Source organism: Cordyceps fumosorosea (assembly GCF_001636725.1).
Source record: "Cordyceps fumosorosea ARSEF 2679 chromosome Unknown scaffold_41, whole genome shotgun sequence".
Classification (NCBI taxonomy): Eukaryota; Fungi; Ascomycota; class Sordariomycetes; order Hypocreales; family Cordycipitaceae; genus Cordyceps; species Cordyceps fumosorosea.
Genome location: NW_017387341.1, coordinates 101,263 through 112,985, shown reverse-complemented (window position 1 = coordinate 112,985; position 11,723 = coordinate 101,263). Strand labels below are relative to the sequence as shown.

Below are 11,723 nucleotides of genomic sequence, written 5' to 3'. Positions count from 1 at the left end.
ACTAGAATCATTATCACCACCTTTAATTACTCTTCGCCTTGTTCGCAAGGTCTCTCCACACTTTCTTAAAATACATGGGAATCTCTCAACAAAAGTTAGATTATTGATGTGTACTAGCCCTGCAATGCCTCTTGGAATTCATGTCCCTCCCATCCAACGCAGATGACGGGTCATTGGTCCATACACACGGCCTGCAGGACAAGAAGGAAGATTCTAGGAGCCCCTGACGTTACAGGACTGTGCCTAGATTAATGGTGTATAGTTCCTGCCTGGTGCCTTTTGCCCTTCTCAGGAATTGCCCCAGCGGAAAATACTACATGTATACTCGGGTCACGGCGGGAAACAGAACAGGACCATGAACTGACACAATACGACTGATACCAAGGTTACTATGTAGGTATGTAACAGTAATTGTTTAAGCCCTGGTGCCGTAACAAGCCATTCAACTCAGATGCAATTAAGCAGGCATCCATGCAAGTACTGGTTCTCCCCCCACTCAACCACAAACATGTGTGCACATGTGGCAACCACCTTTGTCGAGTGGTTCGCCAAGCTAGTTATCGAAGTCACTTCGCAACAGAGGTATGTAACAGTACTTGCAACTAAATGGTGACATGCATCATCCTGTAACCATTTTTACAGCTTACCTTGCATCCAGCTACCCGTCATCGCAGCCCTCTCTTTCGGGTCACTCTCCACACTCTACAAGAAAGGTCCCTCTGTTTCGTGTCCGAATCTAGAACTGTGTCCCCTAGGTCCAAGAATGCTGTAATGATTTTCTAGAATTAGATCGGTAGTTGCATAAGTACACCGTTGCCGATCGCCTGGACTTGTGACCCGCTTGAAATCCAACTGTCCCCGCTGTCAAGCTACCTACCCCAATGCAGTGCATTTCGCTTGGCAGTCTCAAGTTCCGTTTCCTGATCTCTCATCTCCTTTCCTCTCCTTCGTTGGCAGCAGCTAGCCTGGGCCGCAAGCGATCAGCGATCAACAGCCCGGCTGGCATGGCCCTAGGCATATAGCTGCATACCTTTGATTTAATCTCCGATCCTGTTCAACTGTGCGTCGCACAAGGCTAACGACGAGCCTCGCAACCATGGTACGTCGCATGGGCGATTGTATCCTGTCGCCGATAGGTACTAAATGAGTTGACACTAGGGTTGCTGTTTTTCTCGGTCGGCTGGCCCGAATTCTCCTTATCCCGGTGGGATCCCAAATGCATCCGCGCGACACATTAATCCCCCGCCGCTGAGTCTTGGTGAGAGCGCAGCAACGCCGGTCACCGCTGCGAACCCGGCTTCCCCTCGCCGCCGACGTCGCCGTGATCGAGGACCCATTGACGAGCACATAAACAAGCCTCTTCGACGCCACGTCTGGGCCTCAGTCGACCGCCAATGGACAAGAAAGGAATTAGACACTGAGCGCGCAGAATACTTTGATACGCGTGTCACCGCCCGATCGGAGATTTGGCAGACGCTCCATGGCGCGCTGCAGGTTCTTTGGGAACCCCCCACCCAGGAAACAAATGACAATGGCCAGACGGCGCTCCAGACGGCGCAGTCCATGCTCAACGCTGCCGAAATTTCGCTACCAACGGGGAATCTGGTCAATGGGGCGTACGACTCCTTTGGCAACTTTTACCCACTGCCCGAATGGGTCGTCTCAGATCCGCAAAACATCATTGAGCATGACCAAGATAGAGACGGTCTTGGCAGCGGTGACGATGAAACCCAGGGCGATGGGGAGGGGGCGGAGATGGGCAAAGAGGAAAAGGGCAAGAACGTCGACGAAGGCGAGCCGATTCAAGTCCGCGCCCGTCTGAGCGAAGCTGGCAACGACATTAGCGTCTCCGTATCAAAAACCGACGTCGTGAGGAACGTCATTAGAAAACTCGCAGCCGAAGCTAAGGTATGTTCTGTCTGCATCTCGCTTCTACTTGCTACTGGACTCGTCTAATACACGTCAGCTCTCTTCCACAAAAAAAATACGGCTCGCCTACATGGGCAAGCTGCTTAAAGAGACCGCCACGCTCGAAGCTCAAGGCTGGCAGGATGGTCATATTGTGAATGCCCTCATCTTCAACCGTTGACGGGGACTACTTCCTGGCTCATACCGCCCACGGCCCGCCGCCCACGACATAATGGACTTGAAACCTTAGTATCTCTGTTTACTTTTCTCTGCATATACCCTTTAGCACGTATTCACAGTTTGTTACGCACACCACTTGCCCACGGCGAGGATTGAGATCGATTGTTTAGAACAGGATCTGTTTTGGATATTTAATGAATTGCACGTATTAGTTGACCTTTCCGCCAACCGGAACTACTCTCAGATACTTCTTCACACTGTAATGTTCATGAAAAAGACAAAATTTTATTATCATCCATTCACCACTCCGCCTCGTAACCCGTGAGCGAGGCTGCAATTCCCTTTCCAGATCCCCATATCTAAATCAGCGCTTATTTAATTGTATTTTAACATCTAAGAGGAGCCAATCTTGTTCAGACCCTTTAGAGATCCGAGGCTGAGCGCCAGGCCTTGCGACCTGCTTCTTATACGCACAAATCCGGTGATTGGGCCGTCCTCTCCCTCCTTTTCGATGCTCAAGTTGGCCAACGCGTCCTCCCCTATCATTGAGTTAGTCGAGTTGCATTAGTTACGAAAAAAAAAATCAGGCTCTTACCAAATACACTACGGGCATACAAGTTTGCACTCAAAAATTGACAGTCGCCCTTCAAGCTTGCCTCGGGAGTAAGGCAGTTCATATTGGTACAGGCCATCAACTGGTCCAGGAAATCGCGTAGTGTCTTTGCCTTGGAGTTGATGTTGACCTTGTTCTCCCATTCAAATTCCGTCCACATTGTGCGGAACTGTGTCTCTGTGCACGTGGCAGGCTGAATATAGTCCATAATGTCAACGTGGAGGTCGTTGAGAATGACCACGTTTGTGTCCGTCGAGTGGGCACCATCATAGACCACGTTGCCAAAGATGACACCTGTATCAGTTGACGATACCTTGATGGTACACTGGACGTTGTGAAAGTCGTGAGGCCCCAGGTTCTGAGTAGTTGGCCGCTCAACAACCTTGAGATCGCCCAAAGTGGCAAACTCAACAGAAAGGTTCTGTAGAGTCTCGGTCGTCTGATTCACTAGAAGGACATCGAGAACAATGTCAAACTGATGCACCTTGACGTAAGCCTCGGCATATACCGGGTCTGAGAAGCCAGTGAGCTGGACCACACGGCTGAGCTTCGACGACAAGTCTTCTGCCGTCGCATCACCACCGGTGGCGCGCTCCAGGTCGACTTCAATCTCATCTAGGCCATCCGTAGCGTTCTTATTGGCCAGCTGACGAATCTGAATAACATCATCGACTTGTACGGCAGATTTGGCCTTTTCGTGCGCTTCCTTTGCAGCACGCTTCCTCTCTTCAACCAGAACCATGGCTTTGAAGGCCTTCCTTGTATCATCCAGCCAAACAGCTTCCAGGTCCTTGTTTTCGGAAAATTCAGCCAGCGATCTCACGCAAGACATGATACGATCGACAGAGTCCTCATCAATAGGAGCCTTAACAAACTGTGACTGGCCAACACGAAGGATAGATATCATAATAAGCATGGCCTCGGCACGGAGGGCGTTTGTCCGAGATTTGTCAGAAGAGGTCTCAGAATGGCGCATGACGAGCTTGACCAGGGTAGAGGAAAGTACTGTGGCCAAGTAATAATCACCATCAAGAATGAGCTGGCGCAAGGGCGGCTTTTGGGCGGCTTTAACAGCTTCCAGCTTCGCAGCCGCAGAAGACTGGCTAGTGAGAGCAGTTTCAGTGGCATATGTTCCGTCCGCGAGGACCTTGCGCGATCCAGTGGGGGCTGCGGGCTTCGGCTCGCCATTCAGCCGCTGTTCCTCCTTCTCGTCACCATCTTGGTCCTCCAGCAAGCGCTGCTCCGAGGCCAGAATGGGAATCTCGCCGAGACTAGCACGAATACGGCGCCAGGCATCGCGGATATCCTTTTCTTCCAGAGAGTACTCGCCAATGATCCACAGGATACCTCTGTAAACCCTACCCGCGCGGACCTCGCTCAGTGTCGAGACGAGTCTCTCAACTATGATGGTACGTAACGCGGGAAACTTCTCGACCACCTCTTTAACAAAGTGGATGACGTCAACGGCAGATGCATTGTTGAAATCGGTAATGAAATCCATGAGCAGCTCAACAACGCTGGCAGCAACCTCGGAGAACTTAATAGCGCACTGGTGGATGGAGTGAATGAGAAGAGATCGGTACTCAGAATTCTTTTCGTACTCCTGATCGACAGTCTTGGACAGCTCCTTCTTGAGGAGCAGAACGACCTCTTCGACGTTCTTGCTCGAGACCATCTCAAGGGCGATCTCAAGGGCCTTTTTGCGCACGTCAATATCCGTGCTAGAGAGGACACGGAGGATCTCCATCACAAGGTCATCCAAGATTCCTTCATTCTTCTTGCGCAGCTGGTCGACGCGGTCGAGGACGATAAGTTTGACATTGTTGTCAGCCTCCTTGATGCTGAGCTCGATGAACTTGCCCGCAGCGGCCTTGACAGCAACAGGATTATTGGTGAGGGCAGTCAGACATGACGCCGCTTCGTATACAACAGTAGAGGTATTAGCTTCGAGCAGGTCGAAAATGAGTCGAAGGTAGCGGGCCTAGTCCAGGTCAGATAAGGTCGAAGGAATTATAATTTGGCTTACCTTGTTTTGAGAGTTCTGTATAGCATCCTTGCGGATGAATTCGAGCTCAACAAGCTGCAGAAGATCGTCCACGTTGGGGATGCCGTCAAAGACAGAGCTGAGGTACACCAGCGCAGCGTCGTGGTCAATACTGGAGAGGGCAGCGAAGGCGTTGCGCTTGCAAGTGGCATCCGTCTCACCGCTGAGGAAAGCAGAGATAAGGTCTGCCGCATCAGGAATGAGGCTGGGCGAGTGCAGGTATATCGAAGAGACGGCAAAGACGGCGTTCTTCCGAACATAGGCGTGACGGTGCTCGAGGCAGGATCGTGCGGATGAGAGCAGGGGCTCGATGAGTTCCGGTTCGCGCAGCTTGCAGAGGAAGCGCAGAGTGTTGCCTCGAATGTACTCGTTGGCATGTTGTAAGTCGTTGCGAATACCATTGCTAGACAACTCAGTCAGTGACAAGGCGGCGGAGGGGTAAAGTCTAGCCGTACCAGACGAGAATCATCTCTTGCTTAAGCTTGCCAGAAGAGTCCAACTTGGGGCATATTTCGTAGTAAAAGTATAAAAGTTTCTTGAGGGGTTTGTACTTGGAAGGCATAACAAATCGAATGATGTGCATAAGGAGCGTGGGCATGGAGTCGCCGTTGAGCATTATCGTCAAGATGCGCTTCATGGTGTCGACTTTGCTCTCATCAGTGCCCTTCTCAAGCTGCATCCGTAAATCCGAGACAGTAGGCACATCAGCCGCATTGTCCTGGTGGACGAGACTGTATGCATTTTCTAGAAATCCTGACATGGTTGCTCTTTGCCAGAGTTCAGAAGGCGGCGGGTTATATAGCCAGGGGCTCGCGTTGTTCGTCCGCAATTGTGCTGGTAAAGAGACTCGTCTTCTTCAAGTTGCAGCCTGGTCCATGGGCGGGCAAGTCGAGTAGCAATTCCGACGTTGAAGCTGCCAAAGTCGCCGACAGTGAGTATGGGCAAGCTCTGAATTAGCACCTTGCGGTCTTGGTGATCTGGCTGCTCCCTCCTTACCACCACCGCCCGCTGAACAGGTGGCACTAACTTTAGTAGTTAATAAGCGAGGGGAATGGAGAGCGTCGCTGCACGTGATTCCACTGCCAACTTGCCCCACCATGAGAAGGCAGCGCTGCGGGTGAAGCTAGTGAAGCTCCAGAGGCGCAACTGCAGCTTTTGGCCAAATTTCTGCGACTGGGAAAATCGTAGCCATGAGTTCCTCCAATGAGCCTTTTTACCTACGATACTAGTGAGCCATTTTGTACGTCTCTCCAGGTTGATCTACTAATCCTTCTTAGTTCTGGCCATTCTGGCCGCTTCGGCCACGAGTTCCTTGGTTGGTGATGCTTCATCCTGCGAATGAGCAAGTGCTGATGTTATTTGACAGAGTTCGATATCAGAGTCGTAGGGGACGGTCGCAGTGCAGTTACTCGATATGCCAATAACTCGAATTACCGAAACGACAGTTTGATTCGAAAAGAGAGTACGCAGCCAGCAGCTTTGACAATGTGCTCGAATAACGGCTAATCAGCTCTTATAGTGTGTGTGAGCGCCACCATTATCGACGAAATCAAGCGAATTATAAAGACGAGCGAAATTACCAAGTAAAGATGCCCTTAGTGCACTTTCGCCATAATATTCTAACCATTCTCAGGGAAGACGATTCCAAATGGCCTCAAAAGAACAAAGACGGACGTCAACAGCTGGAAATCCGGCTCGGCAATGACCACATTTCATTCGAAGTTGGTATAAAAGTGTCGCATAGAGACCAGAAACTCGCTAACTGCCAAAGACCGCCAAGATAGGATCGCTAGTCGATGTCACCGAGTCCGCCGACCCCGAAGGCCTTCGAGTTTTCTATTACCTGGTTCAAGATTTAAAGGCTTTGGTTTTCAGCCTTATCGCGTTGCATTTCAAGATTAAGCCTATTTAATTGATACCCAAAAGCGGAGTTATAGGGGTTGGGTCAGGATACCATTGCTGGCCAACTATGGCATCATACCATACGTACAAGTATGCAATATAACGCCAGGAATGATATATTGCCATTTTTTAGTGCGGAATGTGCACACAAGACCGTTTTCACCATTAACAAGTTTTGAACCACTTGCAGTATCGGATGAACAGTTCAAAGCCGTAATACCAAGGCAACTAGGAGCCGTGTGTAGCAGCCGCAGCTTTAGTGTGATATGTTAGGTATCCGAGACCACTTGGGGGCTACAGTATAACTATGTAGGTACATACATAGTTAGCTTCCCGTTTTTCTGGTGAACATTTACAAATATACCTGGCATGAGGTACTTAAGCTACCTGACATAACGTACACGGCACTGCCCCAGATTCAGCTCCAGTTCCTCTACAGATATTATATAACTACCTGTCTGTACAATGCCACATCCTAAGACATATCCCCATTACCGTGAAGATGTATGCGAAGTGGGTGCCTCCCAGTCGTACCTAGGTAGGGTTGGTCGAGAGACTTGACGGCCATGGACAGTTGGCTCAGTCGGCGGCGCCGTATGTATGTATGTATGTATGTATGTACGTATGACCTACCCACCTAACTAACCTACCCAGATCGCATCTCATGTAGAGGCGGGGTATCTTCTACATCCACCGTCCACTAGATGGTACCTCCCCGCTACAAAGCGTCCGGCTCCCCGTCCCAATCCCGCCCAACTGCTTCAGCTGGAGTTGCGCCGCAGGGCACCTTACCTATCAGTTTCTCCACACATGTCAACCCGAATTCGCCTCCCAAGTCCTTCATTTTTCGCCTTTGACCCTACAGCCGCTATCTAATCGACTAAACATCTATCCGTCATCGCTTTCCGGTCTGTTTCAGGGTGCGATCTTATTTGTACGGTCCGGGCGATCTGGGCATACGGTTCCCAGACGACAGCTATAAGCGCTCTTCAATGAATCGCTCTTAGCCAATTCGGTCTCGCGTGGTGATACCGTCACCCCCCATCTTCCGCGGCAACTCAACAGCTTGGTAACGCAACTTGAGCAAGGTATTCCCCTGCCTGGCACTGGAGTGAATTCTGGGGCTTGTGCACCACCGTTGATTGGCGGCATCTTCTTCGCTGACGAATCCCCGCCGTCAGCGTCGCCGATTGTCACGGTCCGATCGGTCGCAACAATGCCGACGCCGTCCTCGGAGCCGCCGCTCGATCCTTCTTCACCGCCGTCTTACACATTTTCGACTTGTCCCGACGAGTTGCAACATTTATCCCAAACCGCCCAGTCATCTCGTGAAGAAATGACTCCTGGCTTGGAATCGCCCTCGGACAGGCGGAGCCAATCGCCTCATGAGACTCCTTCTGTCGACTCGGAGCAGTCACGCAACATGATCAGAGGTGATTCTTTAGTGACAGACGATCGTATCTCCGCCGAGTCGTCATCTCGGGCCACTACAGTATCCCCACGCCCGCGATCCAGCGCGAACGGCGCTCTTTCCCCCCCTTCTGATATCGGCAATGGCAAACAACAAGGACTCGAGCGCCGATCCAGTACCCGTCAACCAGCTGTCACGGGCAGCCCGTCTCCATCCAGTGCTGCCAATCGACAAGAAGAAAACGACAGCGAGCCCGAAACATACGACGACCATACACTGAGCTCATGCTACACTGGGCTCGACTACTCCAACAAAAGAGTAAGCTGCCTCTAACTCGTTCCAATAGATGGAAGCTAAAGGATTCAGTCTATTCCTTTTAGTCCATCATCCTACCTACGACCAGGTACCAAATTCCACGGCACGCAACAGTCTGAACGGCAGGTCTACGAGGTTCAGGTCGAAATAAAATATGTCGACATGCGCGAGTCGTTCTTATGCGGATATCTGCGCATTCAGGGTACATCCACTTCTGTCTGCCGTCAATGCTGCGCCGTTTTTGCAAATCAGCCAGCTAACATTTATGCTAGGTCTCACCGAAGATCACCCAACCCTCACCACATACTTCGAGGGCGAGATTATCGGGACGAGGTACAGCTTCATCACACAGCACGACGACTGGGGTGCCAACTCCAAAGTGGACATAAGCCACTGGTCCAAGTTTGGTGCGTTTCGGCCGTACTCAAAGAGACAGGGCAAAAAGGGGTCCGTCATCATACCCGACGTCGCGCAAAAGGAGTTCATATTTATGCGATGGAAAGAGCACTTCCTCGTACCGGATCATCGAGTCCGCACTATTCACGGAGCCAGTTTTGAGGGCTTCTACTATATATGCTTCAACCAGGTCAAAGGCGAAGTCAGCGGTATCTACTTCCACTCGAAGAGCGAAAAGTATGTCACTTTCCTGTTTGCTGCAATCCACCGCTAACGTCACGTAGATTCCAGCAGCTTGAGCTTAAATACGTCCCAGACCGAGGATGTTTCATGGCCATGGAGTTTCGATGAGTTTGGATGCATATGATTGACACGTCGGTAAATTGCTGGTTTGCAAATGGGGCCGGTCAGCACGCCAATTAGTGTGTATATACCATTTCCGGGTTACTTCCATTTTATGTGGTTTGCAGCATGCATAGTATTGTGTTTTGTTGATCGGGTTGAAGCTCATTGAACAGATTGCTGGGTTTTTGCTTTGGAGCTAGGACGGGAGCTGTTGATTTACAAATATCATGGGTGTCATTTGACCAGTCCTGCATTTGGCTTTCAGCTATCGCTTTGGAATTTTTTAAAATACCCGCGACGAAAAGGGTTCAGTTCGTCAGCGGTGGTTCCAACTTCACTAAAAAGTTGCCTGCCAGCATATGCTTCTAGTGCTTCGTTGGGTACTTCTGAGTCGGGTATGCGTCGATATGTAATCAACCGTCGGGACCCTGTGTATATTAGCCAGTGCTGCTACTAGTGCCAGTGGCAGTGGCCATGGAGAACTCGACTGACATTTATTAAAGACTTGTACGCAGTTGGCCACGATTTGAAGGCCCGGGTGCGTTGGGGCTGCGATCTGCTGGTCCTCCTCATTGGCCGTGGGCATCCAAAACGAAAGCCTTCCGTTGTCAACGAGGGTTTCCACTGCAAATACAAGAATGTCATCCAGGATTGCCATAAAGCTGTATGGCTTCTTTGGTGGCACATAATCGAACTCCCTATAAACATCAGCACCGATCCGATTACCTTTCCAGGATTGAAACTCACATTCCATGCTTGATTCCACGTTCAACGAGCCATGGGGTTTTCTCTGGGTCTTTTAGCCCGAGTACTCGTAATCCTTCTCGCACTCCATATGGCGGATCACAGACAATGCCGTCCCAGATTCTCCGTCTGCGAATCGGGCTGTTCGTGATATCGGCAGCAAATACGTCACCTAGCAGCGACTCGATATCGTATTGGCCAAAATTCCCCTTGAGACTCTTATCGTTGCCCTCGCCTCGAATGCTCCGTCCATCTATATCACTGCCCCAGCTCATTGCACCAAAATGGGCACATGCAATCGGGAACGAGCCTGTTCCAACGAACGGGTCGTAGAAGATCTTTCCAGGTGCAGCTAATGCGATATTTGCTGTGATCAGAGCGAGCTCTGAATCCATACTCGTGGTCGATATATACTGCCGCTTCTTAAGATCGAACTTGAGTACAACTTCACGGGCTGAGTTAGCAATAAAGCGTCCCAGGTGGTAGTAGTCGGGGTTCTCGATTCCCATGGGAACACTGTTCCACGGCCATATTTCGAGAATGGTAAAAACCTCATCAGGGTTCTTCATGATGATGGGCCCTTCGAATGGTAGGAATCGGAAGTTGTTGATCACAGATAGCCGACTGGGTTTGGATCGCGATCCTTGGTATGAATCAAAAACAAACTTGAATGATGATGTCTTATACTTTGGCCACGCTGGGCTACTCGTCGTTTCGACAGATTTGTTAAGCTCTTCCAGGTCTTTGCCTGAACCCCACAGCTCGTGGATCGACTGTGCCATGATAGAGCGACGCACGAGTCTCTTTGCGGCGTCCACGCATGGAAGCTTCACAATACACAGAGGTGACTGCTTTGGTTAGCACATTCCGATTATGCCGTGCTGGTGATCTTACTGCCTCGTCATAGTGTATGATTTTTAGGTGCACGTTCTCGACAATCGCCAACGCTTCGATTTCGGGGATGCGAAAACTTTCGTGGGCCTGTGCAAACTTTATAATAAAGTCCATCATGGTGTACGGTATAGCTACGGACAAAGGGAGAGAAAGACGCCCTGAAGTATCCTCTGCTAATTTGTTACCCCTAGTGGATGCCGTGAGGCTGTTCCCGTGAAAATGGGGGACAGTGTGTGAGAGTGGCAGGGCATTTCAGAGGGCAATTTGGTGAACTAAGTGTAGGGTAAGTGGGACTGCGTAAATTTTTTTCGCAACAGAACCTCGCGAAAACGCGGCCGCTTCAACCTGGCTCACAGGGAATAGACTATCAATACAGCTTGTTTTAACAAACTGCCCTAGAAGCAGCGGAAAGGAAATGAACTTACACACCGTGCCATCGGTCTACCAGAACACGCGATGCACCTTCACAACAGGGAGCGTTGAAGCAGGACCGTCGCAGGCGAAGCGAAGACCAGCGGCTAGTTTTCACAGCAGGGACTTCATACAGAGGGTAAATCCAGTTCCACGCAGCGCATTCACCCCAGCAAAAGCTCACAAGGTGCAGGTTGATGTAGTCGTGCCAGACAACTGGAATGCTGGTCTGGAGCAAGTAGTTCAACGCACCCCAACACAGTATTATAAGGTCAAAGCCACACTGGGCCAGATATTCGAGAAGGAATTTTTTCGAGACCATGTGAAAACAGGTAAGATGACTGATTTCAAGTCGGAACCGACGCTAAACATGTAAAGGGAACATGTCTATGCTCTCAGAAGGGATTCCGATATCTGGCAACACATTCGCACTCTGCAGAGGTTAGGATAGCGTGACGAATACCGTGGTCTTTGCGCAACTGACACGCAGCGCAGGAAAGCTCAAGCTGTATCTTGATAGAGAAACATATGAGCGGTCAGGTTTATCAGGCAGCCCTGAC

General features: G+C 50.4%; 5 protein-coding genes across 5 annotated transcripts; 3 read left to right on the top strand and 2 right to left on the bottom strand.

Annotated features, from left to right (window-relative positions):
- Positions 1–1,096: 1,096 nt before the first annotated feature.
- Positions 1,097–2,089, top strand: ISF_09109 (Small ubiquitin-related modifier, SUMO; the record flags this gene model as incomplete). The annotated part of the gene is made up of 3 exons (XM_018852712.1): positions 1,097–1,099; positions 1,159–1,908; positions 1,967–2,089. The coding sequence occupies 3 exons, from the start codon at positions 1,097–1,099 to the stop codon at positions 2,087–2,089; spliced, it is 876 nt and encodes a 291-aa protein (XP_018700130.1).
- A 392-nt stretch (positions 2,090–2,481) lies between these two features.
- Positions 2,482–5,505, bottom strand: ISF_09108 (coatomer beta subunit; the record flags this gene model as incomplete). Its single annotated transcript, XM_018852711.1, has 4 exons — positions 2,482–2,627; positions 2,684–4,682; positions 4,728–5,148; positions 5,201–5,505. The coding sequence occupies 4 exons, from the start codon at positions 5,503–5,505 to the stop codon at positions 2,482–2,484; spliced, it is 2,871 nt and encodes a 956-aa protein (XP_018700129.1).
- Positions 5,506–5,935: 430 nt separating this feature from the next.
- On the top strand, positions 5,936–6,657 carry ISF_09107 (Mago nashi domain protein; the record flags this gene model as incomplete). The annotated part of the gene is made up of 6 exons (XM_018852710.1): positions 5,936–5,973; positions 6,023–6,060; positions 6,112–6,207; positions 6,265–6,328; positions 6,379–6,466; positions 6,517–6,657. The coding sequence occupies 6 exons, from the start codon at positions 5,936–5,938 to the stop codon at positions 6,655–6,657; spliced, it is 465 nt and encodes a 154-aa protein (XP_018700128.1).
- A 1,206-nt stretch (positions 6,658–7,863) lies between these two features.
- Positions 7,864–9,120, top strand: ISF_09106 (vesicle-mediated transport protein Vid24; the record flags this gene model as incomplete). Its single annotated transcript, XM_018852709.1, has 4 exons — positions 7,864–8,376; positions 8,425–8,575; positions 8,646–9,006; positions 9,054–9,120. The coding sequence occupies 4 exons, from the start codon at positions 7,864–7,866 to the stop codon at positions 9,118–9,120; spliced, it is 1,092 nt and encodes a 363-aa protein (XP_018700127.1).
- Positions 9,121–9,527: 407 nt separating this feature from the next.
- On the bottom strand, positions 9,528–10,869 carry ISF_09105 (RNA methylase family protein; the record flags this gene model as incomplete). Its single annotated transcript, XM_018852708.1, has 4 exons — positions 9,528–9,542; positions 9,626–9,812; positions 9,862–10,706; positions 10,753–10,869. The coding sequence occupies 4 exons, from the start codon at positions 10,867–10,869 to the stop codon at positions 9,528–9,530; spliced, it is 1,164 nt and encodes a 387-aa protein (XP_018700126.1).
- Between the last annotated feature and the right edge of the window lie 854 nt (positions 10,870–11,723).